Source organism: Giardia intestinalis, chromosome 3, assembly GCF_000002435.2.
Source record: "Giardia intestinalis strain WB C6 chromosome 3, whole genome shotgun sequence".
In the NCBI taxonomy this organism is placed as follows: Eukaryota; Fornicata; order Diplomonadida; family Hexamitidae; genus Giardia; species Giardia duodenalis.
In genome coordinates, this window is record NC_051858.1 from 405,066 (window position 1) to 430,504 (window position 25,439).

At 47.7% G+C, this 25,439-nt stretch overlaps 15 protein-coding genes and 1 pseudogene across 15 annotated transcripts; 6 read left to right on the forward strand and 10 right to left on the reverse strand.

Annotated features, from left to right (window-relative positions):
* Positions 1-1,782: 1,782 nt before the first annotated feature.
* On the reverse strand, positions 1,783-4,566 carry GL50803_0061039 (Kinase, NEK; annotated as a pseudogene; the record flags this gene model as incomplete).
* A 24-nt stretch (positions 4,567-4,590) lies between these two features.
* On the reverse strand, positions 4,591-6,048 carry GL50803_0013964 (Kinase, NEK; the record flags this gene model as incomplete). The annotated part of the gene is made up of 1 exon (XM_001704107.1): positions 4,591-6,048. One exon carries the CDS (start codon positions 6,046-6,048, stop codon positions 4,591-4,593), a length of 1,458 nt encoding a protein of 485 aa, XP_001704159.1.
* Positions 6,049-6,149: 101 nt separating this feature from the next.
* Positions 6,150-7,289, reverse strand: GL50803_0013963 (Kinase, NEK; the record flags this gene model as incomplete). The annotated part of the gene is made up of 1 exon (XM_001704108.1): positions 6,150-7,289. One exon carries the CDS (start codon positions 7,287-7,289, stop codon positions 6,150-6,152), a length of 1,140 nt encoding a protein of 379 aa, XP_001704160.1.
* Positions 7,290-7,353: 64 nt separating this feature from the next.
* GL50803_005554 (Kinase, NEK) lies at positions 7,354-9,141 on the reverse strand (the record flags this gene model as incomplete). Its single annotated transcript, XM_001704109.1, has 1 exon — positions 7,354-9,141. One exon carries the CDS (start codon positions 9,139-9,141, stop codon positions 7,354-7,356), a length of 1,788 nt encoding a protein of 595 aa, XP_001704161.1.
* Positions 9,142-9,623: 482 nt separating this feature from the next.
* Positions 9,624-11,225, reverse strand: GL50803_005553 (Kinase, NEK; the record flags this gene model as incomplete). Its single annotated transcript, XM_001704110.1, has 1 exon — positions 9,624-11,225. The coding sequence occupies one exon, from the start codon at positions 11,223-11,225 to the stop codon at positions 9,624-9,626; it is 1,602 nt and encodes a 533-aa protein (XP_001704162.1).
* Positions 11,226-11,247: 22 nt separating this feature from the next.
* Positions 11,248-12,717, reverse strand: GL50803_0013962 (Hydroxymethylglutaryl-CoA synthase; the record flags this gene model as incomplete). Its single annotated transcript, XM_001704112.1, has 1 exon — positions 11,248-12,717. The coding sequence occupies one exon, from the start codon at positions 12,715-12,717 to the stop codon at positions 11,248-11,250; it is 1,470 nt and encodes a 489-aa protein (XP_001704164.1).
* An 88-nt stretch (positions 12,718-12,805) lies between these two features.
* GL50803_0016230 (uncharacterized protein) lies at positions 12,806-15,475 on the reverse strand (the record flags this gene model as incomplete). The annotated part of the gene is made up of 1 exon (XM_001704113.1): positions 12,806-15,475. The coding sequence occupies one exon, from the start codon at positions 15,473-15,475 to the stop codon at positions 12,806-12,808; it is 2,670 nt and encodes an 889-aa protein (XP_001704165.1).
* A 113-nt stretch (positions 15,476-15,588) lies between these two features.
* Positions 15,589-16,170, forward strand: GL50803_0013329 (uncharacterized protein; the record flags this gene model as incomplete). The annotated part of the gene is made up of 1 exon (XM_001704115.2): positions 15,589-16,170. The coding sequence occupies one exon, from the start codon at positions 15,589-15,591 to the stop codon at positions 16,168-16,170; it is 582 nt and encodes a 193-aa protein (XP_001704167.2).
* A 96-nt stretch (positions 16,171-16,266) lies between these two features.
* On the reverse strand, positions 16,267-16,992 carry GL50803_0013330 (uncharacterized protein; the record flags this gene model as incomplete). Its single annotated transcript, XM_001704117.1, has 1 exon — positions 16,267-16,992. The coding sequence occupies one exon, from the start codon at positions 16,990-16,992 to the stop codon at positions 16,267-16,269; it is 726 nt and encodes a 241-aa protein (XP_001704169.1).
* Positions 16,993-17,043: 51 nt separating this feature from the next.
* GL50803_003367 (histone H3) lies at positions 17,044-17,523 on the reverse strand (the record flags this gene model as incomplete). The annotated part of the gene is made up of 1 exon (XM_001704119.1): positions 17,044-17,523. The coding sequence occupies one exon, from the start codon at positions 17,521-17,523 to the stop codon at positions 17,044-17,046; it is 480 nt and encodes a 159-aa protein (XP_001704171.1).
* A 490-nt stretch (positions 17,524-18,013) lies between these two features.
* On the forward strand, positions 18,014-18,586 carry GL50803_003370 (uncharacterized protein; the record flags this gene model as incomplete). The annotated part of the gene is made up of 1 exon (XM_001704120.1): positions 18,014-18,586. One exon carries the CDS (start codon positions 18,014-18,016, stop codon positions 18,584-18,586), a length of 573 nt encoding a protein of 190 aa, XP_001704172.1.
* Positions 18,587-18,614: 28 nt separating this feature from the next.
* GL50803_003372 (putative Asparagine synthase) lies at positions 18,615-19,931 on the reverse strand (the record flags this gene model as incomplete). The annotated part of the gene is made up of 1 exon (XM_001704121.1): positions 18,615-19,931. The coding sequence occupies one exon, from the start codon at positions 19,929-19,931 to the stop codon at positions 18,615-18,617; it is 1,317 nt and encodes a 438-aa protein (XP_001704173.1).
* Positions 19,932-20,010: 79 nt separating this feature from the next.
* On the forward strand, positions 20,011-20,889 carry GL50803_0034160 (uncharacterized protein; the record flags this gene model as incomplete). Its single annotated transcript, XM_001704122.1, has 1 exon — positions 20,011-20,889. The coding sequence occupies one exon, from the start codon at positions 20,011-20,013 to the stop codon at positions 20,887-20,889; it is 879 nt and encodes a 292-aa protein (XP_001704174.1).
* Positions 20,890-20,965: 76 nt separating this feature from the next.
* Positions 20,966-21,838, forward strand: GL50803_008208 (uncharacterized protein; the record flags this gene model as incomplete). Its single annotated transcript, XM_001704123.2, has 1 exon — positions 20,966-21,838. One exon carries the CDS (start codon positions 20,966-20,968, stop codon positions 21,836-21,838), a length of 873 nt encoding a protein of 290 aa, XP_001704175.2.
* A 69-nt stretch (positions 21,839-21,907) lies between these two features.
* On the forward strand, positions 21,908-22,705 carry GL50803_008209 (CCR4-NOT transcription complex, subunit 7; the record flags this gene model as incomplete). Its single annotated transcript, XM_001704124.1, has 1 exon — positions 21,908-22,705. One exon carries the CDS (start codon positions 21,908-21,910, stop codon positions 22,703-22,705), a length of 798 nt encoding a protein of 265 aa, XP_001704176.1.
* A 333-nt stretch (positions 22,706-23,038) lies between these two features.
* GL50803_008210 (Myotubularin-like protein) lies at positions 23,039-25,291 on the forward strand (the record flags this gene model as incomplete). The annotated part of the gene is made up of 1 exon (XM_001704125.1): positions 23,039-25,291. One exon carries the CDS (start codon positions 23,039-23,041, stop codon positions 25,289-25,291), a length of 2,253 nt encoding a protein of 750 aa, XP_001704177.1.
* Between the last annotated feature and the right edge of the window lie 148 nt (positions 25,292-25,439).

A 25,439-nucleotide genomic window follows, 5' to 3' on the forward strand; every position in this document is an offset into this window, starting at 1 on the left:
GTTTCCCGGTCAACGAGGTATGTCGATGGGCCTAGGCTGGCCCGGAGTCCCATTTCCCCCGGTCAACGAGGTATGTCGATGGGCCTAGCTGGCCCGGAGTTCCTGTTTCCCCGGTCAACGAGGTGCGTCGATGGGCCAACCTGTCCTGGCATGCTGTTTCCCCGGTCAACGAGGTGCGTCGATGGGCCAACCTGTCCTGGCATGCTGTTTCCCCGGTCAACGAGGTGCGTCGATGGGCCAACCTGTCCTGGCATGCCTGTTTTCCCCGGTCAACGGGTGGTCGATGGGCAACTTCCTGGCTCTTTTCCCCGGTCACGAGGTGTCGATGGGCCTAGCTGGCCGGGTCCCATTTCCCCGGTCAACGAGGTGCGTCGATGGGCCAACCTGTCCTGGCATGCCTGTTTCCCGGTCAACGAGGTGCGTCGATGGGCCAACCTGTCCGGCATGTCCGTTTCCCCCGGTCAACGAGGTGCGTCGATGGGCCAACCTGTCCTGGCATGCGTTTCCCCGGTCAACGAGGTGCGTCGATGGGCCAACCTGTCCTGGCATGCTGTTTCCCCGGTCAACGAGGTATGTCGATGGGCCTAGCTGGCCCGGAGTCCCATTTCCCCGGTCAACGAGGTGCGTCGATGGGCCAACCTGTCCCGGCATGCCTTTCCCCGGTCAACGAGGTGCGTCGATGGGCCAGCTGGCCCGGATCCTTTTCCCCGGTCAACGAGGTGCGTCGATGGGCCAACCTGTCCTGGCATGCTGTTTCCCCCGGTCAACGAGGTGCGTCGATGGGCCAACCTGTCCTGGCAGCTGTTTCCCCGGTCAACGAGGTGCGTCGATGGGCCAACCTGTCCTGGCATGCTGTTTCCCCGGTCAACGAGGTATGTCGATGGGCCAGCTGCCCGGATCCCATTTCCCCGGTCAACGAGGTGCGTCGATGGGCCAACCTGTCCTGGCATGCTGTTTCCCCGGTCAACGAGGGTGATGGCCCCCCCGAGGTGCGTCGATGGGCCAACCTGTCCTGGCATGCTGTTTCCCCGGTCAACGAGGTATGTCGATGGCCAACCTGTCCTGGCATGCTGTTTCCCCGGTCAACGAGGTGCGTCGATGGGCCAACCTGTCCTGGCATGCTGTTTCCCCGGTCAACGAGGTATGTCGATGGGCCAACCTGTCCTGGCATGCTGTTTCCCCGGTCAACGAGGTAGTCGATGGGCCACTGCCGGATCCTTCCCCGGTCAACGAGGTATGTCGATGGGCCTAGCTGGCCCGGAGTCCCATTTCCCCGGTCAACGAGGTGCGTTCGAGGGCCGTCGATGGGCCAACCTGTCCTGGCATGCTGTTTCCCCGGTCAACGAGGTGCGTCGATGGGCCAACCTGTCCTGGCATGCTGTTTCCCCGGTCAACGAGGTGCGTCGATGGGCCAACCTGTCCTGGCATGCTGTTTCCCCGGTCAACGAGGTATGTCGATGGGCCTAGCTGGCCCGGAGTCCCATTTCCCCGGTCAACGAGGTATGTCGATGGGCCTAGCTGGCCCGGAGTCCCATTTCCCCGGTCAACGAGGTGCGTCGATGGGCCAACCTGTCCTGGCATGCTGTTTCCCCGGTCAACGAGGTGCGTCGATGGGCCAACCTGTCCTGGCATGCTGTTTCCCCGGTCAACGAGGTGCGTCGATGGGCCAACCTGTCCTGGCATGCTGTTTCCCCGGTCAACGAGGTGCGTCGATGGGCCAACCTGTCCTGGCATGCTGTTTCCCCGGTCAACGAGGTATGTCGATGGGCCAACCTGTCCTGGCATGCTGTTTCCCCGGTCAACGAGGTGCGTCGATGGGCCAACCTGTCCTGGCATGCTGTTTCCCCGGTCAACGAGGTGCGTCGATGGGCCAACCTGTCCTGGCATGCTGTTTCCCCGGTCAACGAGGTGCGTCGATGGGCCAACCTGTCCTGGCATGCTGTTTCCCCGGTCAACGAGGTGCGTCGATGGGCCAACCTGTCCTGGCATGCTGTTTCCCCGGTCAACGAGGTGCGTCGATGGGCCAACCTGTCCTGGCATGATATCTATCTGAGACTTATCATTACTATACTTAGGTGGCATATTATATGTTCCTTTAACTAGATAATGATTCAGATTAGAAACATTTTGGGCTCCAATGTCATAATAGCTAGATTGCTGATTCTTTTGATGACTCACTGAATTTTGCATCAAGGAGCAATTGACACCCTTATCAACAAGCACTTGATTAATTTCGCAAGTAGAACCATTGTGAATAAATGCACCATCGTTTAAATCTCCGCTTAGATTTGTAGACGGATCAGCTAATGATTTAACACTCAAATGCTCCTCTTTCCATGCTACATGGCTTGATTGCTGGCTTAGGACTTCCGCCTCCCTCTGCGATTCGTACTGCATACTGGGATCTTTGGCTTGTAAAACACTTCTGTTGCTAAGGTAATTAAGCTCAGGTGTGTAACCACTTAATTGGCGTGTGTTTTCATTTGGCAAAGTATCATACAATGTGCTATCTTTAACAGAGAAAAGAGAGCTGTTATCTCCCCTATACCCTTGCTGGTTAGATACGCTTAGCTCCCGAGCGCCGGAGATACTTATGGTATTGTAAGGTGTATTGTCTTCATGAGATAGCTCCTTCACAGTCTCGTTTTCTCCCGGTTCTGGGTTAACAAGTGTGCTATAGCTCAAACCCCGTGCATGAGACGCCGTGATGGTAACATCATAAGGTGCTGATGGTGAAACCTGTGAACGCACGGGAAGATTTGGATCCCAACAATAGCTATGATCATACGGTGATACTGCTGTTAGAGGGGTGTTTATTTCTGACGTACTAATGTCGGACCTATCTGGCTTCTGCATCAATGTATTCTTATACTCCGTTGTATTATAAGTTGCTCTCTTCGTTTGTCGTGTGTAATCAGTCATATCATGGATTGTCTCAGCCTTGTCGTCTGGGCGCGCAGGGAATGTGTCTCCTGGCTTTCCGTATGCATAGCTCAGTACGCGGGCGCTTTTTACTAAAATCGGCCCGTCATTTCTATAAGGCGTGAGCCCCATATCGCTTCCAACTAGATTAGTTTCCATATCAGAAAAGATATCCTTCTGTGTTTTCTCTTTGTAGTCTTTTACGAGTTTATTCTCGTCTAACAATTCTTCTCTTGTTTGTGCTACCTTCTCCAGTTTATCTTTCCAATAGTTAGCCCATGATATGTCGTCAGAAATAGTGACGGGCAGTGTTCCTGAAGTAGTACTGAGAACATTCTGTGTGTCTCCAGCCACAATTGCTGTGGGCATTGTAGCCAGCAGTGTTGCATTAGGTGTAAGTGCTATCTTCTTAGTGTCTTCAGATAACTGTACTTGGTGATCAATTGCGGTTGATTTCCCCGGTTCTATTGAATTACTTACATTCCTAAATAATGTCTGTAAATTGCTTGTTGCAGCGGCACTATATCCATAGTTCTCTGGGCAGGTATTACTGTAATCGTTAGATTTGAATGTCTGCTGCTGAGACTTTGTCGCTACTAATTGATCTTGTGGAGCAGGTTTCGAAGAAGCTAAGTTGCCATATTGAGATTGGTGTAATGGGACAGTGATAAGGGGGTCTTGCTGAGATTTCGTCCAGTATGCCGGTGCTTTGGAAACCTGGCTTCGTAGGCTTTCAAACGCGGAGGGGAGCTGAGGAGGAGGCACGATGGGGCCGTGCTCCTTCAAATAGTCACGGTACACAGACCATGCTTTATGTATTCGTGGATGCTTGAGTAACTCATCTGCAGGAGGACGACTCCTGGGGTTATGATCGAGAAGCAGATTAATTATTCTGGTTAGCTCTGCACTGTAGCCGTGATATGATGTCTTTACAAAGGAACTGAGAGATTGTATGGCTTCCTGCTTGTTGGCACATGTCTCTCTGTACCGGCGAAGCGTGCACATTTCGTGTAGTACACATCCTAACATGAACATGTCGACCTTCGCCCCATACTTATGCCCCAAGAGCATTTCAGGCGCCATGTAAACATAATCGCCAACCTGTTCAGAGATCTCAGACGCCTGACTCAAAGAGACTGCTTGACGCATACCGCCTAAAACACACGCTGTGTTGTTAGACAAGAATATGGTTTCTGGACGTATGTTTCGATGAATTACTATTCCGACTTCGGGACAATTCAATTTATAAGGTGAATGTAGGTAGGCAAGCACATCGCAGAGCTGGGCAAGAACCATCCAAATAGTGCTTTCGTCATAGAGATGCGCAGCCTCAAATCTGTCAACGATTTGCTGCCGTAAGCTCTGGCTTAAATATGCATCCATGAAGACATAGTACGTGTGGCGGAACTGGTCGTGGAAAACATTATGAATCTGAAGAATTCCTGGGTGCTGAAGTCTCTGTGTTAGTTGATACTGTCGATCTACATGCTCTCGAAGAGTAGTTGCAGATTGAGTGTAGTCTATAACTTTGCAGACAACGTCGTGTGAGGTCCACGTATCGTGCGCCCAATGAATCCTAGAATGCTGCCCATGGGTAAGAAGAGGCCCAAGGCGGTACCTATCCATCAGGAGAGTCGTGAGCATTGAGAGGCAAATTTAAGAATAAATTTACTCATTTTGGATAGCATCATCGACGAATTGAGACATATATGGTGTTTTGACACTAAATACAGAAGAATCAAGCCAATTTCTTTTCAAGATAGGCGATGCTTGAGCAGAATTGTTGTCTTGTTCTATTGTTCTAGTATGGTTATCCTGGCCACCATCAAAATAGGCCATAGTATTAGATTGACGTATGGCTTGCAAAGTGTGATCATCGGCAGAGCTACATGATTGAATTTTATGCTGCTCTTTATCTTGAACGAAGTCCTGTACGATTGGTCTAAGATGACTAGGGCTCTGCTTCCTTTGTCGTTTATGCTTTAATGCATGCGATTGCTGCTTGTTGATCAGTAAGCTATCATCAAGAATAGAGCAACCACGCTTCTCTTCAAAGTCAAGAAGCAGAATATCATTGTAACGCGCCACGTAGTGAGCCTTGATGTTCGCAGCAGAGCCAGCTGAAGCACTTGCAAGCTCGGAAGACTCGTGGCTTTCAATGCTTGCTTGCGTGCACAAGAGATTGATGGACGAATCATCGTCTGCATGAACACTACAAAACTGAGCATCCTGTGGCTGTAGCTCTTCTTCCTTTTCCTCTTCTTCTGTAAGCCCGTAAGTCCCCAAGCGAGCCTTATATGATTGAATCATTTCGCGAATAATTCCGTTAACAGATAGCACATCAACTGCTAGGCGGCATTCAGGCTCTAGTTCTAGGAAGGTGTTTATTATAGACGTCAAACTAGTGGAGTACAGGGGCATCTGCACCTTTCTCTGCAGCTTTCCTAGCTTTTGTAAGGCATCCATTGGGTTTAGTGCAAGACAGAAAGGCCTAAACGTACAGAGTTCATATATTATGCAACCCAAAGACCAAATGTCAGATTTTGTAGTAGCAACCCCTGTCCGCAGTAGCTCCGGTGCTCTATACTCTGCTGTGTGCACAGGAAAGCACTTGTAATACATGAGCTTGCGGGAGAGACTCAGAAAGCTCACAGTAATGATATCTAAGTTATCGATAAAGATAGATTCTGGTGTCAATGCATAAAGTAAAGCCTGGTCATGATTGGGCCCAACATCGTGTAGATAAGATAGAAGATCAATGAACTGAGATAGTATATACCAGACGCTCCGTTCTGGAAGGTGCGAGCCCCGATCCAGAGCCTTTCGGCGTCTGATGTATTGACTCAGGGTCTCCTGCTTAACTTGCTCCATAAACAGGAAGTAACGTTGACCAGCACGATCATGCAACACGCTGAGATAATGAACAAGCAGAGGGTGTCGAAGCCGCTTAATTAGAGCAACCTCTCTGTGGAGCACAGCGGCCTCATGTGGAGACAGCCGACCGTACTCATAAACCTTACAGAGACATGACTTCTGAATGCGTAGATCCGCTGCTTCGTATATTATGCTGTAGGAGCATGCCTTGAAGGGTTTTCCAAGACAAAACCTGTCGAGAATTCTAATCATTAATTCTAACCGTTTTTTGATCCTTTGATTCAAGTCAGAGCCCGCGGACGAGCTGCAAACAGACAGCGAAATAATTACGCTCACTACCCTCCACAAACAACTTAGTCGGCAAGAATTGTCCCTGGAGCAGTTAGTATCGACGACGTACCATGTTCAGACGACACTGTGGGGATACGCTTTGACCTTTCTGATGATGTTAGCCCAAACTGGGACACCAGCTCTCGATTTAACGTACAGCAGTTTCCCACTGGCTTCCCACAAACACAAAGAAGATCATGTTGGATCTCACTGGAGAGCATTGGAGATTGAGCAGGTTGTGTCTTCCGTAGTGCTTCGTTATGAGAAATGACCCGCCTATACGTTCTCCATATATCGCAGACTGTATTCAGCTTCAAGATTTGCTTTGCATAGATACGCTGGCTAGGCTCTGGAGCAAGCATCTGAGAAAGAAGCGAGATTATATTGGCATCTTTACCGGTCAGTAGAGGGTCACTTTTGAAGGAGGGCGGTGCTGAGATGGAGTGTAGAATCTCTGACAAGCACGTCCCTTGAATGTACGGCACTCCGAGATAGAACTCATACATGAAGCATCCTAAGGACCAGATGTCTGAAGCCCACGTAGCTTGCTTACCCATCAAGATCTCTGGAGAAAGGTAGCGGGCGGTATTTGCAGACTGGCAATCAACGTTATTCGTTTCAATGTATTTGGACATTCGTATCTGTGCCACCGTTACCACTCCCAGATTATCCAGATAAATGCCAGCAGGGTCTAGAGAGCGCAGAATGACTGTACTGATGTCCGGTGCATTTCTCTTAGACGGACTATGAAGATAAGCAAGAAGTTCCGCCAATTGCATCAGGACGAGCCAAAAGGTCTGCTTACTTGGGCTGGAAAATGTAGGGAGCTGATAGCTTCCTGTTCCAAAACGTAACCGTTGGTGCATCTTTAAACTATCTGTGCGCATGTCCTTCATGACCAAAAACGATGAACCTATAGAGTCTCCCTCAGCTATCTCCAAATATTCCATCAAATTTGGATGTCTAAGTGTGCGCGTCAGTGATATATTCAAGTGCAACTGCGAGAGCAACGAGAGTGAGAGCTTTGAGTAAATCAATCTCTTACACACACACGGTCTATAAGTATACCGATCAACAGCTAAATATAGAAACCCATGAGCTGTCTTCTGGCAAACGCTCCCCAGCTCGTACCGTTTCCCTATTACGATGCTAGTTTTCATCATCTGCCCACACAGTTTTTGAAAACCGTAGGCTTAAAGCATTAACAAGGGATCAAAACAAATATCTTTACTGCATACTAGATTGAATAGATGAGATGTGCATAGATGACGGTTGTTCTCTATACCTATTGGGTCTGCCCTCATAAACGTCTGCTGGTTGCACAGAATTGTAAGAAATCTGTGCCTTGTATGATTGAATAGGGGAAGTGGCGACAGATTGCTTAAGAAAGTTGGGGCTGCAATGCACAGCATTGTGCTGTGTTGATGGCTTAACGAGTTTTCTAGCACTTGGGTGCAAATGCTGAGAAGATATGAATCCGTGTGTGTTAGGAGGAATGATCCTGTCTCGAATGAGCTCTAAGGATGGAACATCAGTTATAATATCCTGAAGCGTTACTGGAGAAGGCGTTCCAACCCCCTGATCACACATGTACTGATCCTGAATGGCAGGTTGATGCATAGTCTCAGGCTTATCGTCGACAGTGATTTCCTGAGAGTGCCTGCTCGGGAATGAAGACTGTTGTACCGGCTGTTCGTTCATTGATACCGAGCCACTTGAAGAAAAGCTAGCAGTGGGACTGAAACTAGAGATAGAGCTGCCTTGAAGCAGGTTTGCATTGTCGCTAAAGACTGATGGTTGCTCACTTATCTGATTATACTGGATAGGGCGCCTAGCTCCGAGGGGCCGCGTGCGTGGCTCTGCAAACACTTTGCTGAGCATGTAGCGACGATGATGCCCTTTGCCCTGCTTAGATATCCAGTTGTTAACAATAGTGTAAGTATTCCCAGATGAATTTGCAACACGCGTATAGGAAACATTATGTGAATACGGGGGTTCTGCAGCAAGTTTCTTTAGGTACCGGCGATAGCCACAGCAATCGTCCATATTTCCTCCACATGCACAGGTACTCATTCGGGCTATACGTGGTTTGCGCTTATAGTAATGGACCCGCAAGAGCTCCTTATATGTAATCATTAGCTCAGCTATTGGGGGGCGTGCAATAAGGTCATCGGTGCTGGGCCGCCTTTCTGGGCGTGGATTCAAAAGGTCTGTAATGAAGTCTGACAACTTTCTTGAATACTTAAACTTTGTGTTTGCTGGATTGGTTGTTAGTTCAACCGTTATGTTGGGAGGTGCAAGACTTAGTTCTAGCACTTGCTGTCTTGTCCAGCCAGTAACATATGGTCTGCGCATGCATAGCTCAAAGAGCGTTGCGCCTAGTGACCAGATGTCCATAGTGTGGAAAGGCCTAGCACCTGCTAAGAGCTCTGGGGCATTATAACAAGGGGTCTCGTAGTCAGCTGACTCCGGAAATATATCAAAACGTGCTAGTCGAACTGTGTCCACGAGAACAAAGCCCATTTCGCTAATATATATGCAAGACGGCCTCAAATCCAGGAGAACTTTGTCTTTTGTGGCTGTCTGAGATGAGTAGTCTGCCAAGAACTTAATGAGTTGAGTGGCGATCATCCAAATGGTGTCTTCGGAGAAAAAGAAGTCGTCCATAATAGCAGTATCCAACTGGGTTCGCAGGTCTCCGTACTTATGTAGATCTACAAGAGCAGCAAGGTTTCCACCTTTTTGGTCCAAGACTACGCTGCTGTATTTCATCTGTCCCGGAAATGTAGATTTCTGGGCCAAGGCTGCTTCGTAACGAATGAGCTCAATCTGGTGGCTTGTCAGCTTTGCAAGTGGAAACTTCTTACAGCTAAATTGCCGCTGCGACGTGATGTCTTTCATACAGAATATGTGTGAGTATTTGCCACGAAAAATCTCAGACTCTTGCCGATACCTTCCTAAGAGAAGTTGGTCCTCGGCAGCAGGCTGTGTGGCAGGATAGTTGACTGCTAACATCTAGCCTTGAACTCTGTGTGTCCACTGCAGAGACTGTGCTAATTTAAAAACTCTTCAGGCTATTGGGGTTACAGAGTTTGTTTTTGAAACACAGACCTAGCTTACAACGTAGAGTAACAACCACTCGCCTACAGCTAGGTCGTTTTCATTTACTTCACATAAAACGGTCAACCTAAAGAAGCAGAATAATTTATATAAATTAAACTAAGAGTTTTTAATCCGCTCAAGATACACCCAAAGGTACAGCTTATGCATAACCTGTAACTATAATTAAGAATACACAACAATACATGCGTTGAGAGCTACCCGTTTTGGTCGAGATTGTCTGATTTGATAGTAGCTTCGTAGCAATCTTCGCAATGATTTAAAATTTTGCCTGCGTGCTAGTGCTTATGATGACATAGGTTCACCATAGCCTTGCTTCTATCAAGACAGGAGATGTCACAGTGTTCGTACCGCACAGTAAAAAGCGCTGACAAGACCTAGCCACCACCCTTGAGAGTGTGACTAGATCGCACATGCTGTATTGGGGACATTTCCACCACTACCGGAGAAACTGACTTCTGCGAGTGCCGACGACTCTGTTGTCGGTCATTTTCATAGGATACTGACTCTAGGACAACAGGATCTTTTGAATAATGAAACGTCTTCTGGCCGGCATACATTAGGCTGTCAACAGATGGGTGAGGCCGTAATGACATCGAAAAACCCTGAGTGTCTGGAGACACCTTTTTGTGCTGCAGAACATTGTCGAACGACTCCTTGACAGATAGAGATTGTGTGTTAGGGTCATTTGTCCTATCACTCTTTGGAAGAGAGTCGGTAGTAGCCCCCTTCCAGTACCTTCTGTCAAAAGGAGAAAAGTTTCTAACATCATCGTCACGATACACGTTACTTCCTTTGTTGTCGCCTGTGCATCCATGCGGAAGGCTGAAATCCATAATGCTATAGTCGTTTTTAGCGTGTATTTTCGGATCTTTATTCATGGCTGTAACAGTTAGCTGAGACTTAGAAGAAGATATTGGCTCCATAGGCCGTGTCTCAACGTGCCAAGTAGCAGCTCCTTTCTTCAGTGACTCTAGGGGTACTTGCCTATCTGTGTGGTCGGCTAGACCATAAGAAAGTGCCTCCGCCGCGTCTGCGTAATTCCTGTGCACAAACGTTGGACAAAAACAATCTGTTTGAAGATCACAGCATACCTTTCCGTTTCCGCCACAGGAACATACTCCGTTCCCGGCACACACAAGCATTTCTTTATAATGCTGCAACGTGGAATTCTTTAGTAAGTATTCCGGAGACGCTCGACTGCTCGCTATGGGATCCAGCATAGTACTAAGCAGATCCTGCATCTCACGTGAATATCCCCTCAGGTTAAAGGTTGGTCTCGCATCTTTAATAAGCCCAAACAGCTCGCTGACATCCAGCAGCTCATAAAGAGGCCGCAAAGTACACATTTCATACGCAATGCAGGCCACAGACCATACATCTGACTTGATAGACCAGTTCTTGCCCCCAATTACTTCTGGCGCATGATAGCACGGTGTAAGCTTTGGTTTATTTGTCCGAAAGTGTTCATACTTACCTAGATGAAAGCGATGGAGCTGAAAAATACCGTATTTGGAGACAAATATATTATCAGGGCGAATAACGTAATTGTGTGGACAAGAGAGGCTCTCGATATTAGAAGAACCGTGCAGAAGCACAAACAAGTCTAGCATAGAGGCCAAAAATATCCAAATGCTTGCCTCCTCAAATGGCTTCTGTATTGTTTTCCGGTGCCTAATTTGCTCGTAGAGGCTCTGTGATTTATAGTAAGGCATAACAGCAAAATAGCCAGCCCACTGCTTTTCGAAAAATGTATCCAAATAGGGCACGAGATACTTATTCCTGAGGCTGCGGGCCATGAGAAGTTCCGCTTGAAAGGCTCGAGCCAACTCCTCTGTGGGTAAAGGAAGAACAAACTTCTTGACAACCACGGGCCCCGCTTCCTCCTGCGTACTATCCACTGCAAGCATGATGACAGAACAGCGAGACCGCGCAATTTGCCCGAGAATCTCATAGCGATTGGAAAGGACGGGGTGCATTTGTTTTTAAAATTTAACAGTGCTATTTATCCAACCAACGTTTATAATGGCGTACCCCGTCGCACCCAACACGGTCCAGATACCACTCCCCACAAGAAAAATGCTCTCTATCACCCGTTATGTATTCATCCGTCTCTGGCTTTACCTGTTGGCGAAACCTGTCTTGAAGAAATTCTTGCACGAGCGGATCCTGGGATAGTCTGTGCATCAGCAAGCGCTTGTTAGATTGTAACGACAGCCGAAGCATACCTTCTGATGGAGGGGCTGCAACGCGTTTGATTTTGAGGACACACGGCATCTGGTTGGGGTACACAGAGAACTTGAAAGCCAGAGATCCCATTCCTGATCCATATCCTGATGCATATATTAGATACTCGTCTTTGAGAGGCGTACGATAGTGTGTAGGGGAAGCAGTTGCAACCTGACTGGCGGCAATGGCTTCTATGTGCTCCAGGATAGAGACGAGGGCCAAGAAAATGCTCCCCGTATATATGTTGCCTGTTTGACTCGAAAGTTTGAGAGACGGCACACACCTCCGTTCACAGTCCTCTGATATAGAAGGATCGGCAAGACAGTTCTTACTGAGCACACTGAGCACGTTGCTATCTCTTGATTGTATTGCTGCAAAGAGTTCATCTTCCTTATCAGACTCCAGATGCAGCGCGTGATAGAGCAGTGCGTGCATTTTCTTTGGAAGGGTGCAATATGGAGTATGAAAACATGCGAAGTCTGCGTCTAGAAAGAGTCTACGCTGCTGCTCATTACTCATTGCTGCTAGTAAATTGGCACGTAAGTAACACTCAATAGACGTTGCCCCGTGGACTACTGGAACTGGCGAGGCTATATGTGGCTTATAGAAGTCTGTGGTGTTTTCCCAATAACTATTGAATGATGCATCACACACTATACCACTAGGATAATCCTTTACCAACAGCAGAGCGACAGCACCAGCCCCACCTGTAGGAATTGAAGCAATATCATTGTAAATTGAGATATCCGTTGTGACAACAATTGCAGCCGGGTACTTGTTTGTTTCGTCGTCATACTTAGCTGCGGATAGCCATAAAGCAGCGTTTTCCAGAGCTAGGACACCGCCTAGACAAGCATTGATTATATCGGCGCCTGTGGTTCTAACGGCACCCAGCATGTCCGCAAGGACCGACTTAATAGATTTAGCCTTGTCAACAGATGACTCGGTACCCACCTCAAGTCTACCTATAGTGACCTTTGAAAGAATATCTTGAGTAGCCTTATCATCAATCAAAAGTTGCAACGAATTCAGAGCTAAGGATACAGAGTCTTCGGAGTCGACAGTAACTGCCATCTGATGCTGCCCAAGGCCTTTAGTTATCTTCTCTAAGGGAATCTTGCAAAGAGAAGAAACCTCCTCCTGAGACACTACTATTGGTGGGATGTACACGGCTATTGCAGCTATTCTTACTTCAGCCGGCGGTTGCAAAGGTGCATGTTCCACATGTGTATCCCTTGACATGACCTTGCTCCAAAAGCAACAATTATTTACCCTACCGCGCAAACTTTAAGTGTGCGCACATTAATTGCTATTGCTCATCAGAGCTGTGCTACGAGACATCGCACAGACAGATGCTATTTTCCGCTATTGGCTCGGCGTATTCCATTACCTCAGACTCTATATATACCGCAAATGGTATTTTCAGGGAGCCTTCATCGATGGGTAAATCGTAGTCTGCGCCATTAGGTTCTACATCATAGCTTAAGTCCTTAATATAGTACGGAGGCATTGGTAGTGGTTGTTGACAAGTTGATGATAAGTTGTCCAGGGGAGCGGGGGCAGCAAGGGGCTCCTCCGCGCTCTCCTCGCACTCCGGGGTGGCGGCCCTCTGGTAGCTCTCGTCCTTCGCCGGGTCCAGGGGAGCGGGGGCAGCAAGGGGCTCCTCCGCGCTCTCCTCGCACTCCGGGGTGGCGGCCCTCTGGTAGCTCTCGTCCTTCGCCGGGTCCAGGGGAGCGGGGGCAGCAAGGGGCTCCTCCGCGCTCTCCTCGCACTCCGGGGTGGCGGCCCTCTGGTAGCTCTCGTCCTTCGCCGGGTCCAGGGGAGCGGGGGCAGCAAGGGGCTCCTCCGCGCTCTCCTCGCACTCCGGGGTGGCGGCCCTCTGGTAGCTCTCGTCCTTCGCCGGGTCCAGGGGAGCGGGGGCAGCAAGGGGCTCCTCCGCGCTCTCCTCGCACTCCGGGGTGGCGGCCCTCTGGTAGCTATCTTCGCAGTATTTTGCAGCTAAGACAGAAGGCTCATCTCTGACCTGTTCAACTGTAGTAACAGTTTCTATAACCTCATAGCGGTTATAAATGTATTTATCATCAGTCTTTTCAGAAGGTGTTCCAGCCTGTCCTTCTGCTTCATACAAATCTCCCTCAGTAATAGGCGTTGGTTCCACCTTTGATGTAGCAGGCATGTGGTATGTGGTGTTTAATACTTGTCCATTCTCATCATAAATGGCTTTATCGCTAGCATTACTGTTCATCAATTCTGCTTCTTCTTCTCTTGAAATAATCTTTTTAAGAGGCATCGGCAAACTGCTTTCCCTGGTGGTCACTGGCTCTTCCTCACGCGCGAATAGAACAGGCTTTGTATTCGGTCGAGTATTAGTGGAATATCCAACTATACTCTTAGAAACATAGTTGGGTTCAATAATCGGATGTATGCTCTTGTCTGAATCTCCACAATAAAATTCTGGCAAGGGCTGGCAATAGGATTTGAAGCATGTCATAGAGCGTTTTTGGGTCATGCTGTCCCGATCATCTACCTGGTACGCTTCCCAGTCATCAGATGTAGGATAGACAGGCACTATCACCAAAGTTTTTCGTTGCTCGTTGACAAACTTTAAAATAGTGCCAAAGTCCAAAAGAGTGTCTTGCTCTGCTGTTATGGCATCCAACAGCTGCTGAGGAGTCAGAAGAGGGACGGGAAGATCAGTAATATTAGTGTAACAGCCCTTTAGAGCATGAAGATGGGCATCCCAGCAGATTGGCAAATCATCTCCAGCAAACACGGCATCAGCTTGTAACCCCAAAAGAAAGTAAAGGGATACGTCCTCATCGGACAAAGAGGACGTACGTGCTACACTGCTACATACCAGGTCACTGTCTAGAGGGCCTTGATCAACTCCATTCCGTGGGTGCTTCTGGTCGTACAGATCAAACAAGTCGCCAGTCTCATCACAGTTTATACATTGATCATAGAAGATGTTAACAACTTCTTGTATCTCCGGAAGAGTCATCTCAGGCATAAACTTGAGAATCGCAAACACAAGTGCCGTTGTTTCCCGTGTATAGAAGCACTCTTGTTTTAGATACATAAACCACGAATCCTCTGCCTTGTCTGATATTTTGATATTCGGGAGGCAGACAGGCTTGTCACAAAGAAACCTGCACGCGTTGGCAAGAGATGATAACTGAATGGTCAGCACTTTAAACTTAGTAAGAAGCTCAGTCAAGGCCTTTCTGCTGCCTTTCCCCGAACTCAGAAGAGCAGCCGTCTCATTCTTACAGATAATCCGCTCTTGAAGTAGCGTCCTAAAGAGTTTGCGGTATTCTAAAAGCGTATGCATCCTCTTTTGATACTCAACCGTGAGCGTAGAGCTTCTGTTGAGCTGAGAATACGCATAATCACGCTCTGAATAGGGGATTTCAAGAGCCTCCCACATACGAGTGAGTGATGCAACAGCATTGTGCGCCCTCAGAGCCATGGATGCCCCTTGGCCCGTCCTTGGCAAGAATTGGTTCCCACTTCGGGAGACAAGAGAGGTAGAGCCCCGATCCTTTGTCATGAACTTCTCTGACTTGTTGAGATTGTCTGTATCGTTATAGTATCGTGTCTGTGGGGAACAAATGCGTTCCAAATAAGGAGAATATTCCACCTGCTGCTCGGTAACAGACGCTTTTGGACTCCCGTGGCCATGCTTTGTAGATTTACGATAAGATTTGATGTCTGTATTTGGAGACTTTTGTAGTGGGCGGGTAATGGAGCGTGAGCGGACATTTGCCATGGTTGCCCCTTCTAGGTGCTTGCTCTGAATGCGGAGCATCTCTGCTTGCGACACACCTCGCTCCGTAGTCTTGGCCATCTCGACAATCCGGGCATTGTTCGGATTTGAAAAGAATGCCTTGAGGTGGGGGTCGCTTTCTGCATGGTATGACGGTGGTCTGTCACCAATTCTAGTGGTAAACTCTGGCTGCAATCTTTCGCGTCGCGGTGCGCGGTGGTCAACAAAGCTCATGAATCTTAAAATCCTTATTGCAAAGCATTCTAAAAAGAATAATTATAGACAAATTAATGGATACTGCAAGAAAATTGCAAGAAAAGGTTGCTGAGCACGAACAAAAAGTCTTGATGATGAGTGGTTTCATGGGGTCTATTAATGCAGGCGATCTCTTCACTAATGAGGAGATCGATACCATGGAGCCAAAGATGGCCCGACGCATTGTACGCCACATGTCTGCTTCTAATAAGACAGTCAGGCTTTGGTTCAAGCTGATTTTTACCGGACTGGAGCTCCTTCTCGCCTCTAATTATATTACTCTTTGCTCTTCTGCTCCAATATTTTCTAATCCCTCGCGCGTAACTCTTAAACTCTTTGGGGTTCACATACCTTCGTTTTTTATCTCAACAATCCCCTGGTTCACGCTTGCTGCTCAGCTGCTGGTTGCATTCTTTCTCATCTTTAACTCCCACAAACGCCAGCTGTTCTTCCTCCTCTATTTCACAACCGTCTTCTACGTATTGGCGGGTGTGCCTCTCCTCCTTCTTCATCTTCAAACTGATGAGCACGTCAGTCAAGTCTTCTTCTACGTCTGTGTCGCCGGGACTGTCATTAGCATACTCACTGAGAGGGCTTCATACAGAGCCGATCAGGGACTCTACGAACTTAAGCGAACAGTTATGGAAAGCAACAAGACGCGCTCTGAGAAGTGATCTAATCCATATTCACTTCTATCTGTGTAAATGAGCTTTGCAACATGCACACTTTGATGCGACTTCGTGGCAACAGCAGAGGCGTGGCGCGTATCTTCAAGGATAGTCACCCGACTCGAGCGTGGTCACGCCTTCGTGAGCTATTTGTCGGGCACGGACCATGTCTACGCTCTCCGGCTGAGACGTCATGACAAGGAGCATGTCGGGATATTTGCGGACACAACTAAAGAGATCCTTGCAGGTATCTTCGTCCGCTATAACGGCGAAGTGAAGAGAGGTGTTTCCATTGATGCAGTAACGTGACAAATCTCTATGTAGATCGTCCAGGAGCTTATGCATACAGTACCCCAAATCAGTATACTTCCCTGATCGCTGGAGCCTAAGGTCCCGAGATGGTACCCAAACAGCGATGGCTAACTTCGCAGCGGATGGCTCTAGGCAACGGTAGAGATATGCGAGGACCACTTCAAATGCTGTAGAGACCGTGGATAAAGCTCGCAGCGCCCTACAAAGCTCTGGTTTGTTCAATGCATGCTTGAAATCAGAAATCTTTCCTTCTTTTCCCTGGCAGCAATTGCAGCTTTTGTAAACGCCTATGGCATCATCAGTTATGCTTGCACTGTAGAAAACATCGCTCCGGCAGGAGATGCACTTAGCCAATTCAGGAACCATAGAAAGCATAAGCGGAGAGAAGGTGTACATAAGGTCGATGACGGTTTCTGCCTCTACAGTCTCTCCAACATAGACAGAGAGGTGCCAGGGCTCAGTGATCTTCCTGAGAAAAGCGTCGGAAGCCACCTCAGGTGCGTTGTCCCCCGACATCAATCGTTCAAATTTACAGGTCGAGTCAAAAGGTGGCAGAGGGGTGAGCAGCTACAGCATACTTCCATGAATGCCGTTCATCCATGGAGGACGCACTATTCTCATGTATATCTGTATATCTTTATCCATGATCGTGACGCGGTGGGCGTGGTTTGCCAGTATTTGGCAGTCTCCAAGCACCTGGGAAAGCATGGCTTCGGATGCTTCCTGCAATGCGCCGATTGCCTGGGCTTGGAAGCGAATTTCGTTTCCTCCTGAGGGAAGTGAACACGTTATGTCACGTACAAGGCGTTGAAAGCAGGCGATGGGGATGACGCTAGTGACTCTGCGCTGCATGTTAGTGATCTCTTTGCGAACCTGGGAGCCGGGTCGGGCACGTCTGGTGACGGCCTTTTCAGATTTCGATATAGCCTTGCGTGCGACGGTCTTCTTGGAAAGAATCGTCTTTCGAGGTGCATGTTGTCCTTTGCGTGCTGTATTGACGTGCACGCTCTTGCTGCGGTCCATAGCTGTGTTTTTGGTGCGAGCCATATTTTTAAACCTTGATCATCCTAGGATGGTTAGTGTAACGTCTTGCTGATAGGGTATTCAGTGAAAATGGTGAAAGTAGATAGCAATCTTGCTTGTTCAGAGAAGATTGTGTTGAACTGTGGCCTAAGTAAGGGATGGACACGCCCTAGGAGGAAAAACAGCAGCTTTGGAAATTCTAAAATACCAAGGGAATCCTTTTCCATCGCAGGGCAGTAAGATTCTCTTCCTGTCGATCAGCAACGGATACACAAAGAGCGCAGAAGAATGGATTGATAGGAGTCGCCAGATTGTCTTAGCAAGCAGCTTTTGAGAAGCACTCAATGTAAATCATATGTTCAAAAAAGCAAATTAATTCCGCTTCTGATTTCATATAAATTTCAAGTCCACTGGCCTCTCCTGAGGCAGATGATGACTTTGCGACGGGCGGACGGAGGGACGCGTGACGAAGTTTGTCGTATTCTGAATTCCTTCATTTAAAATTGGGCTTAAAATGCATCATCTCCGCTTTTACCTGCCGCTCCAGCGTGTGGACGGCGGGTTCGCGTTCTTTGCTCCTGGCGGGGTCGGTCCAGTTCCTGCAGAGTTGCAGCATTACCCAACAGTCGTGGTATCAACGGATCCTTCAAATGAAAACCAACTGATACCCGTTGATAAAAAGGGCGTAAAGCTCACTTCTCAGGGCAAGAAGGAGACGGGCCGACGAAGGCGCTCAGGAAAGCCAGCTACAGATACCATCGAGCAACCTGTGCCAGCTACCGGCAACAGTGATGCGCACAGCACCATTGATGAATCCGAAGATGAAGTCTACATGGGAGACAACGCGAAAAGCAACAGAGCCCTTCTCGAAGCCCAGGCAGTCGCTCGTAGGCTGATAACGTTGACTAAAGAGATAGACGGCGGCCTTGTACAAGGAGAAGAGGCCACTGGACAGCGAAATGATCCAAAGGAGGGTCTTGTCATAACGGAGGCAGGGGCTGTCTATCTACCAAGTACTCAAGCATCGGCAGTAAGGGCTTGTACTCATACATACGGGCCCATGCTGTCTCGGGTCCTCATGTCTTAGGCAGATCACAGTCTAACGAAGCATTGCCTTATGAATAGGAGCATGCAAGGCAAACGGTGTCATACCCTCCTCCCTTTAGGATTTTTGCACACCCACTACCAAACTGAGCTGCCTGTTTAGGTCGGGCGACCAACTCTGGTGGGACTCCCAATAGCCAGGCAGCATCCCTTAATATCTTTTTATTTCTGAGATACTCATATCTCTCTGACTCCATCAGATAGTTGAAGAAGGCAGCGACCATCGGCTCTAGGTACGGGTAAACTACTCGGGAGAATACCCCAGAATCCCTAGTGATATTCCTCTCAAATAGGTTTTGGCAGGCATGCTTGACTGAGAGTTTCCACGTGCACGTGTCACCGTCCCGTAATGCTGCATACGCACCGCAATACTCGTCCGGGCCCAATCCGGACATGACAGGAACGTCGATCTCTGACCCATCGGCCCTCCTCGTCGAGTGAAATAGTATTGATCCTAAGTTTAGCATCATCACAGTTGGCGGGCAGGGGGCTATTAAGTCCCTTACTTGCTGTAGACTGCTTCTAAACTTTACTTCAGGGATTGACATGCTCGTGATTTTTATGCGATCCGGACATGACTCGACAATCCTCTGTAGCCGCGGAGAGTCACATAGGGACCTAAATGCAACTGCATCCTTAGCAAATTCAAAAAAGTTTATATTAAAAAGTTCTATTCTAGATTGACTTTTTTCTAAAATATGAGTTGCACAAATATATACTAGTAAGGTGGAGTCGATGCCGCCAGAAGCCAGTATACGGATCTCGGGATGTCTGCTCAGCTGATTAGATATGAGCTCCTTTAGAATTTCTAGGAACTTCATTACAAGGTTATCACTGGGCTCAAAGTGCATCTCCATGGCTTGTGATAAGGACGGAACAACTTCAGTAAATGGTATGTACTTTTCTAGCGAAAGGTAGTGCTCAGTGCTCGTTAACACACTAAAGAATGTGTGCCCTGGAAGGATAAAAGCCAAATCCTTGAGCCCCACACATTTCTCTCGAAGATATATCCCAGATTTATTGTAACAGAGGACTACTCTGGAATGATGGTCAGTCATAACTTCTATTCTTTGTTTCTCTCTGTCTAAAATGAGTATAAACATGGAAATACGTTCTACATTATATATAGGTTCATGACCAGGGCACAGTAGCATCTGCAGAGTCGGACTATCCGGTGCCTGTGCGAAAGTGGATATGCACTCACATCCAGCATAAGGCCCGACTGTAAGTGTATGTGTGAATAATGTGAACGAGAGATTGTCAGCAATTTCAACAAGAAACTTTGGCTGAGCTTCCGGCGCGATTGGGGCCGCAAGGGTCACACTCATTGGTCAGCACAATTTTAGCTTTAGTCCTTTCAGAGTTTTGGTTTTAAAGAAGCGTGCTTCGCTTGCTCTGATTTACTCAATGGAGATCACAGTGTCCCCTGGATGTGCATTTCCGGAGAAGACGCGGCTTGCTAGGGAAATGGATGCACGAAGAAGGTGGATGGAAGAGAGAGCCCTTGTCCAGTCTGGGGTCACCTCGGGGAATCCTGAGTTAGCAGAGAGCATCATGGATATCCGAAACCTATCTGCTTCAACTAGTCTTTCGTCTTCTCTTGCTCTCAGCAAGCTTCACCAGTCTTCAATGTCCGCAAGCAACACTGCTTTGGAGGACCACCTCACCTGTGCTATCTGTTATGGACTCTTCAGCCATCCTGTTGTTCTTACATGTGGCCATGTTTTCTGCGAGGGCTGTGTTCAAGCAATCTATGAGGGACAGCCAGAAAAGTACAGACTACACTGTCCTCTGTGTCGAAAACGATGTGACAAGCTGAACAGAGTCTACGTTCTTGACTCTGTTACGGAGAGTGTACGGCTTGCTCGCTCAGGCCTTCGTGAACATGAGGGTACAATTAATCCGCACTCTGAAGAGGGCGTAGAGCTCCCCAAACAGCTTGAAGTTGATATCCTTTTAAAGCGTATCTCAATAGCCACAGACGCCATGGAAAAGTGCTCAAGGCAAGTTCATGGATTCAATAAGTTGACCCAAAGCTACTATTCGTCGATTCGGAAGATAGACGACAAAATCAGTCAGCTGAAAGAGCAAAAGGAGCTCATGACCGTGGAATACAAGAAGACTTCAGCGAATCTGGAGCGCATCATTGAGAAGGAGAAAGTCTTGCGAGGATTGATCGAAAGCTTAGAGTCAGAGCTGCGTGTAAAACAAATTATGATCGCTAAGCTATCTCCGTCTAATGAGAATGAGCAGCAAGTGCTGCCAGAAGACAGATTAAAGATTTAGGCCGCCAGAGTAAACGATGAGTGAACGGTGAGTAAACAGAGAGTAAACGATGAAAAATTCTCGAGAAGCTGTCTTCATGGAGGCAGAGCCGAACTTACAGCATCTGGTTCTGGAGTTGGTTGAACCGCACAGAGAGACAGAGCCGGTAGAAGTCTTAGTTACAAGTGTCGATTTGCGCCTCCTCGGTCCAATTATTTCTAGGCTCAAGACCTGCAGCATGTGTCAGCTCCCCTTCAGCTGCGGCAGAGTGTGTAAGAGGAGGTTGGCGCCAGGTGAGCAAGTGGCTGAGTTATGCATCTGTGCAGGCCAAGGGCTCGTAGATACGGTTCTAAAGGAAATGACGTCTGAAGCCAATTCAGTGGGATCTTCAAGAGTCACAGATGTCACGACGATCCTCCGTGAGGTACAGGCTGTGCATAGCATTCAGCTCTCATTGTTTAAGAGGACGCTAGGGGATACGTGGCCCATAACGCGATACCCGAAGAGGACTACTATTGAGGACGTTGTTTCTTCAGGTGAGAAAGAGTATCTTGAGCGATGCATAGCCCTGTTGACCAGCCACTCGACTGTGGTTGTGGCCTCGCCCAGCACGTCTTTCATCGCAGTCATAAAAGGGGACACTCCAACAGAATGTGCTGAAAGTATCCAGCCCCAAGGAAAGATATCAGACATGCTCCGCCATCCCGTATATACTGCCATTGAACAGGCTATGAAGCAGGCGGCTGAGGACGATAAGGCATACTTGCTAACAGGTTACGATGTCTTTGCACTGGAGGAGCCGTGCATCTTTTGCAGCATGTGTCTTCTGCATGCCCGCGTCAAACGTGTCTTTTACTCTGCATTCATGGGGCACAATGGTGGGCTAAATGAAAGCCTAATGGTTCCGTCTTTACCAGGAGTCAACCATAGATTTCCTGTCATTAAGTTCAGATGGTCTGAAGTCTGCTGAGCATCGACAAGTGCTGCTGAGCGCCTAGAGCTTAACACCTAAGAATAACTAAAGAATAACATTAATAAAATGGGTGGACATGTAGTCGATGTTTATCGCTTTAACCTTTCGCAAGTATGTAGAGAGATCACTAGCCTAATTGGACGCTACCCGATCGTGGCCATTGACACCGAATTCCCGGGCTACTTCGAAGACCTCAATCAACTTGTTCAATTGAGTAATGCCTCTGTTTCGTCCGATATCCTTGCCTCTCCAACCAACTATCAGAAGCTCAAGATCAACGTAGACGCTCTCAACCTAATACAACTCGGGATTTCTCTATCAGATTTCGAAGGAAATAGTCCATACCCCCACTCAACTTGGCAGTTTAACCTGGCCTTCGATGAAGCCACATCTATAGTTAATAATGAGTCGCTAGAACTTCTACGTGGACAAGGAATTGATTTTTCCAAGCTTCGGCGAGACGGCATCCATCCATTAATGCTATCATATGAGCTCCAGGTAAGTGGCCTTCTTTACAATAGAAATTTGATTTATCTCTGCTTTCACGGCTTTTATGATTTCGGCTATTTAGTGAAGGCCGTCACAATGCACGATCTTCCCGACTCTAACAGAGAATTCAACACCCTTCTCAAGGTCCTGTTTCCGGGGAGATTATATGATCTCAAGCAGTGTTGCTCGTGGATCGGTTCCTTGGAGAGCCTGGCCGACATGCAGGGTGTCCAGTACCTCGGTGTTCAGCACCAAGCAGGAAGCGACGCCTGGGTAACATCTTCGATCTTCCGGTCGATGATTCGCACCACTGGGCTTCCGCCGCATTGTATGAACAGATGCATTTATGGACTTACGCAGATTGATGAGGACTGATTACCCGTGATTGATCACCCGGTGGATTGAGAGGCTCTGATGCTTATCACTTATCACTTATTACTTGCTTCTATAACCATATTCATGGGAAAAATATTGCACGGAGTAGCTAAGCAACGCGCCCTTGTTCTCAAAAGTCTATTAGCAACTAGAGTAGCGGATAGAAGATCGAGGCGTGACTGCTCTTCTCATCAGGAAGTATCTGTTTTACAATTGTAGATAGCTGTAGGCTGAGGCTTTAAGGAAATTGTTAGCAATCGCATTAAAGTAAATTATATTCTAAGATCTTAAAACTTAAGAGTCTCCATAGAGAGTTGACTTTCCGATCTATCGATGGTGCTTCTTGACGGGGAATTTATCGTCTTTCAACCGTTCTTAGCTGCTACATCCATACCATCTTACACAGAAGGAAATCTATGGCTTGATCCTTCCGAATACGCAACTGCCACAACCAACTTGCCTCCTTCAAACGGGCACCTTCTGGTTGCAGGACAGCTGTATCTGAATATTGTGCTGACGAACTACCGCATGTTGCTCTTTAGAGCAATTAGTCCAACGGAATTTACTCCCTTTGCAAGTATACCCCATTTTATGGTCGTTTCTATTTCTAAGATTGGAGGAAAGAAGTCACGCGACGCCTATGGTGTGCTAATTAGCCTCATTACACCTCTACAGTTTGCCGTCTTTTTGCCTCGACATAACAAACAGCGCACTATCTTTATCGGTACGCTACTAAAGTACGCATCACCCAGGCTCACTCTGACACACCTGTTTCCTTGCTTTTCTCTTTTCACGTCTCCTAAGGCAGAGAAAGGCTGGTTTATATACGATCCATTTGCAGAGTACTGTAGGCAAGGCGTGGGGACGCCGCGTTTAGATCTAGAGAAATTCATGAAGCCCTTTGATCTATCGGTGGTCAAGCGGCCACTAGGGACGCTTGGAATCAAGGCCTCAGATGTCAAAGACGGCATGTACCGCATTGTGACCGGAAACCCAAAGCTCATGGTGTGTATTCACGAGTATGAAGAAATGAGAAAGGAAAAGGAGCGGGCGCTCCCTTGTAATCCTGGACACGTTCCCTTTTGGTCGCTCACCGACGCAAACTTTGATTACTCAGTTTGTAACACTTATCCTTTCTTACTAGCAGTTCCTAGTCGTTACTCAGGAGAGAACAATCTTGACGCACTTCAGCTCGTTGCTGGGAATCGTTCTCATAGGAGACTCCCAGTGTTGGCGTGGAAGGACAAGGATGACCGCTACGGGGTCATTCTGCGTTCCTCTCAACCCTATAACCCAACAAAGAAAAGCGATAGCAAATTTGTGGCTGATAGAGCATACCTGCAACACATATGGCAACACTACGGCGCCCTGCATAAGAAGGAGAAGCTCTTAGTGATTGATGCTCGGACAAGAGCTAACATGCAGATGAACCAGTTTGTTGGTAGGGGAACGGAGGGGTATCCCTTTGTGCATGTGGAGTTTCTTGATATACCAGGATGTCAATACATTCAACAGAGGCATATTGCAGACTGTGCATTGTTTGCCTCCACACAAGATAATTTTCAATATCATCGCTTGGGGCGCGTCGGTGGCATTACTGAGGTACTCGGAGTTGATCCGCGTAACTACATATTGCAGGACACAGAGTGGATGAAGGTAGATGAAGTACAGACGACAAGGAGTCAGCAAGATTTCGTGGCAGATAATCAGCCACCTGCTGAACTTGTTAGTAGGGATAGAATCAGGGAGGATGGCGTTGATCATGAAAGCTCCGAATGTGATATCTCAGGGGTAGAGCAGCTATCTCCAAGTATAGACTTTAACACGATTGCAGTACCGCAATATGTCGGTAATGAAAATGTTGACCATAGCTGTCAGGCGGGCTCCTCCGTTGTTATGATTAGGACAAAATGGACTAGCACACGTCAGCTTGAAGAAGTACACAGACTTGTCATTGCAGGAGCCGTTTCTATATGCGAAAACATCATTCGAGGAACTGTGGTTCTTGTTCACTGTTCGGATGGCTGGGACAGGACCGCCCAGTTAGTCGCTCTTGCGATGCTTATGCTTGACCCCTATTATCGATCTATGAATGGCTTCTTTGTCTTAATAGAAAAGGAGTGGTGCTCGTTTGGACACAGGTTTTCTTCACGGTGCGGAATTCTACAAGTTAGCAATCAGGACCAGGAATCTCTTGAAGACGCTGATAGAGGAGACCTCTCATCGAGTCTATGCAGCCCTGTCTTCCTCCAATTTCTGGAGCTCGTCTACTACCTTTTGAGCGCATATCCGTCAGAGTTTGAGTTCACCGAAGAGGTTCTCAAGTACCTTGCCTATCACACCTATAGTGCTCGATTTGGGACCTTTATCGGCGACTGTGAGCTAGATAGGCTCTTGTGCCAGCTTCCTATACGGACCGCCAGCATATGGGATCATCTGTTGGCATGTAAAGATCACTATACAAACAAAGGGTACTCGCCAGAGTCTATTCTGAAGAAAAATGGATGGGTGTATCTCAAGCTCAATTGCAACAGACAGCTTCCTGCTTGGCCAGGCTATTGGGAGCAGCACATACCTAAGCCTTAACTATTTGAAAACACAAGTATGACACTTCGCAAATATGAGCACAGCCCTTGTTTGATAGTTGAATGAAGGTCTTTATCTTTTGATTTTGTAGTTTTAGGACTTTAAGATTACAGCAAACGCTTCTACCACAGACGAAATGATAAAAGAT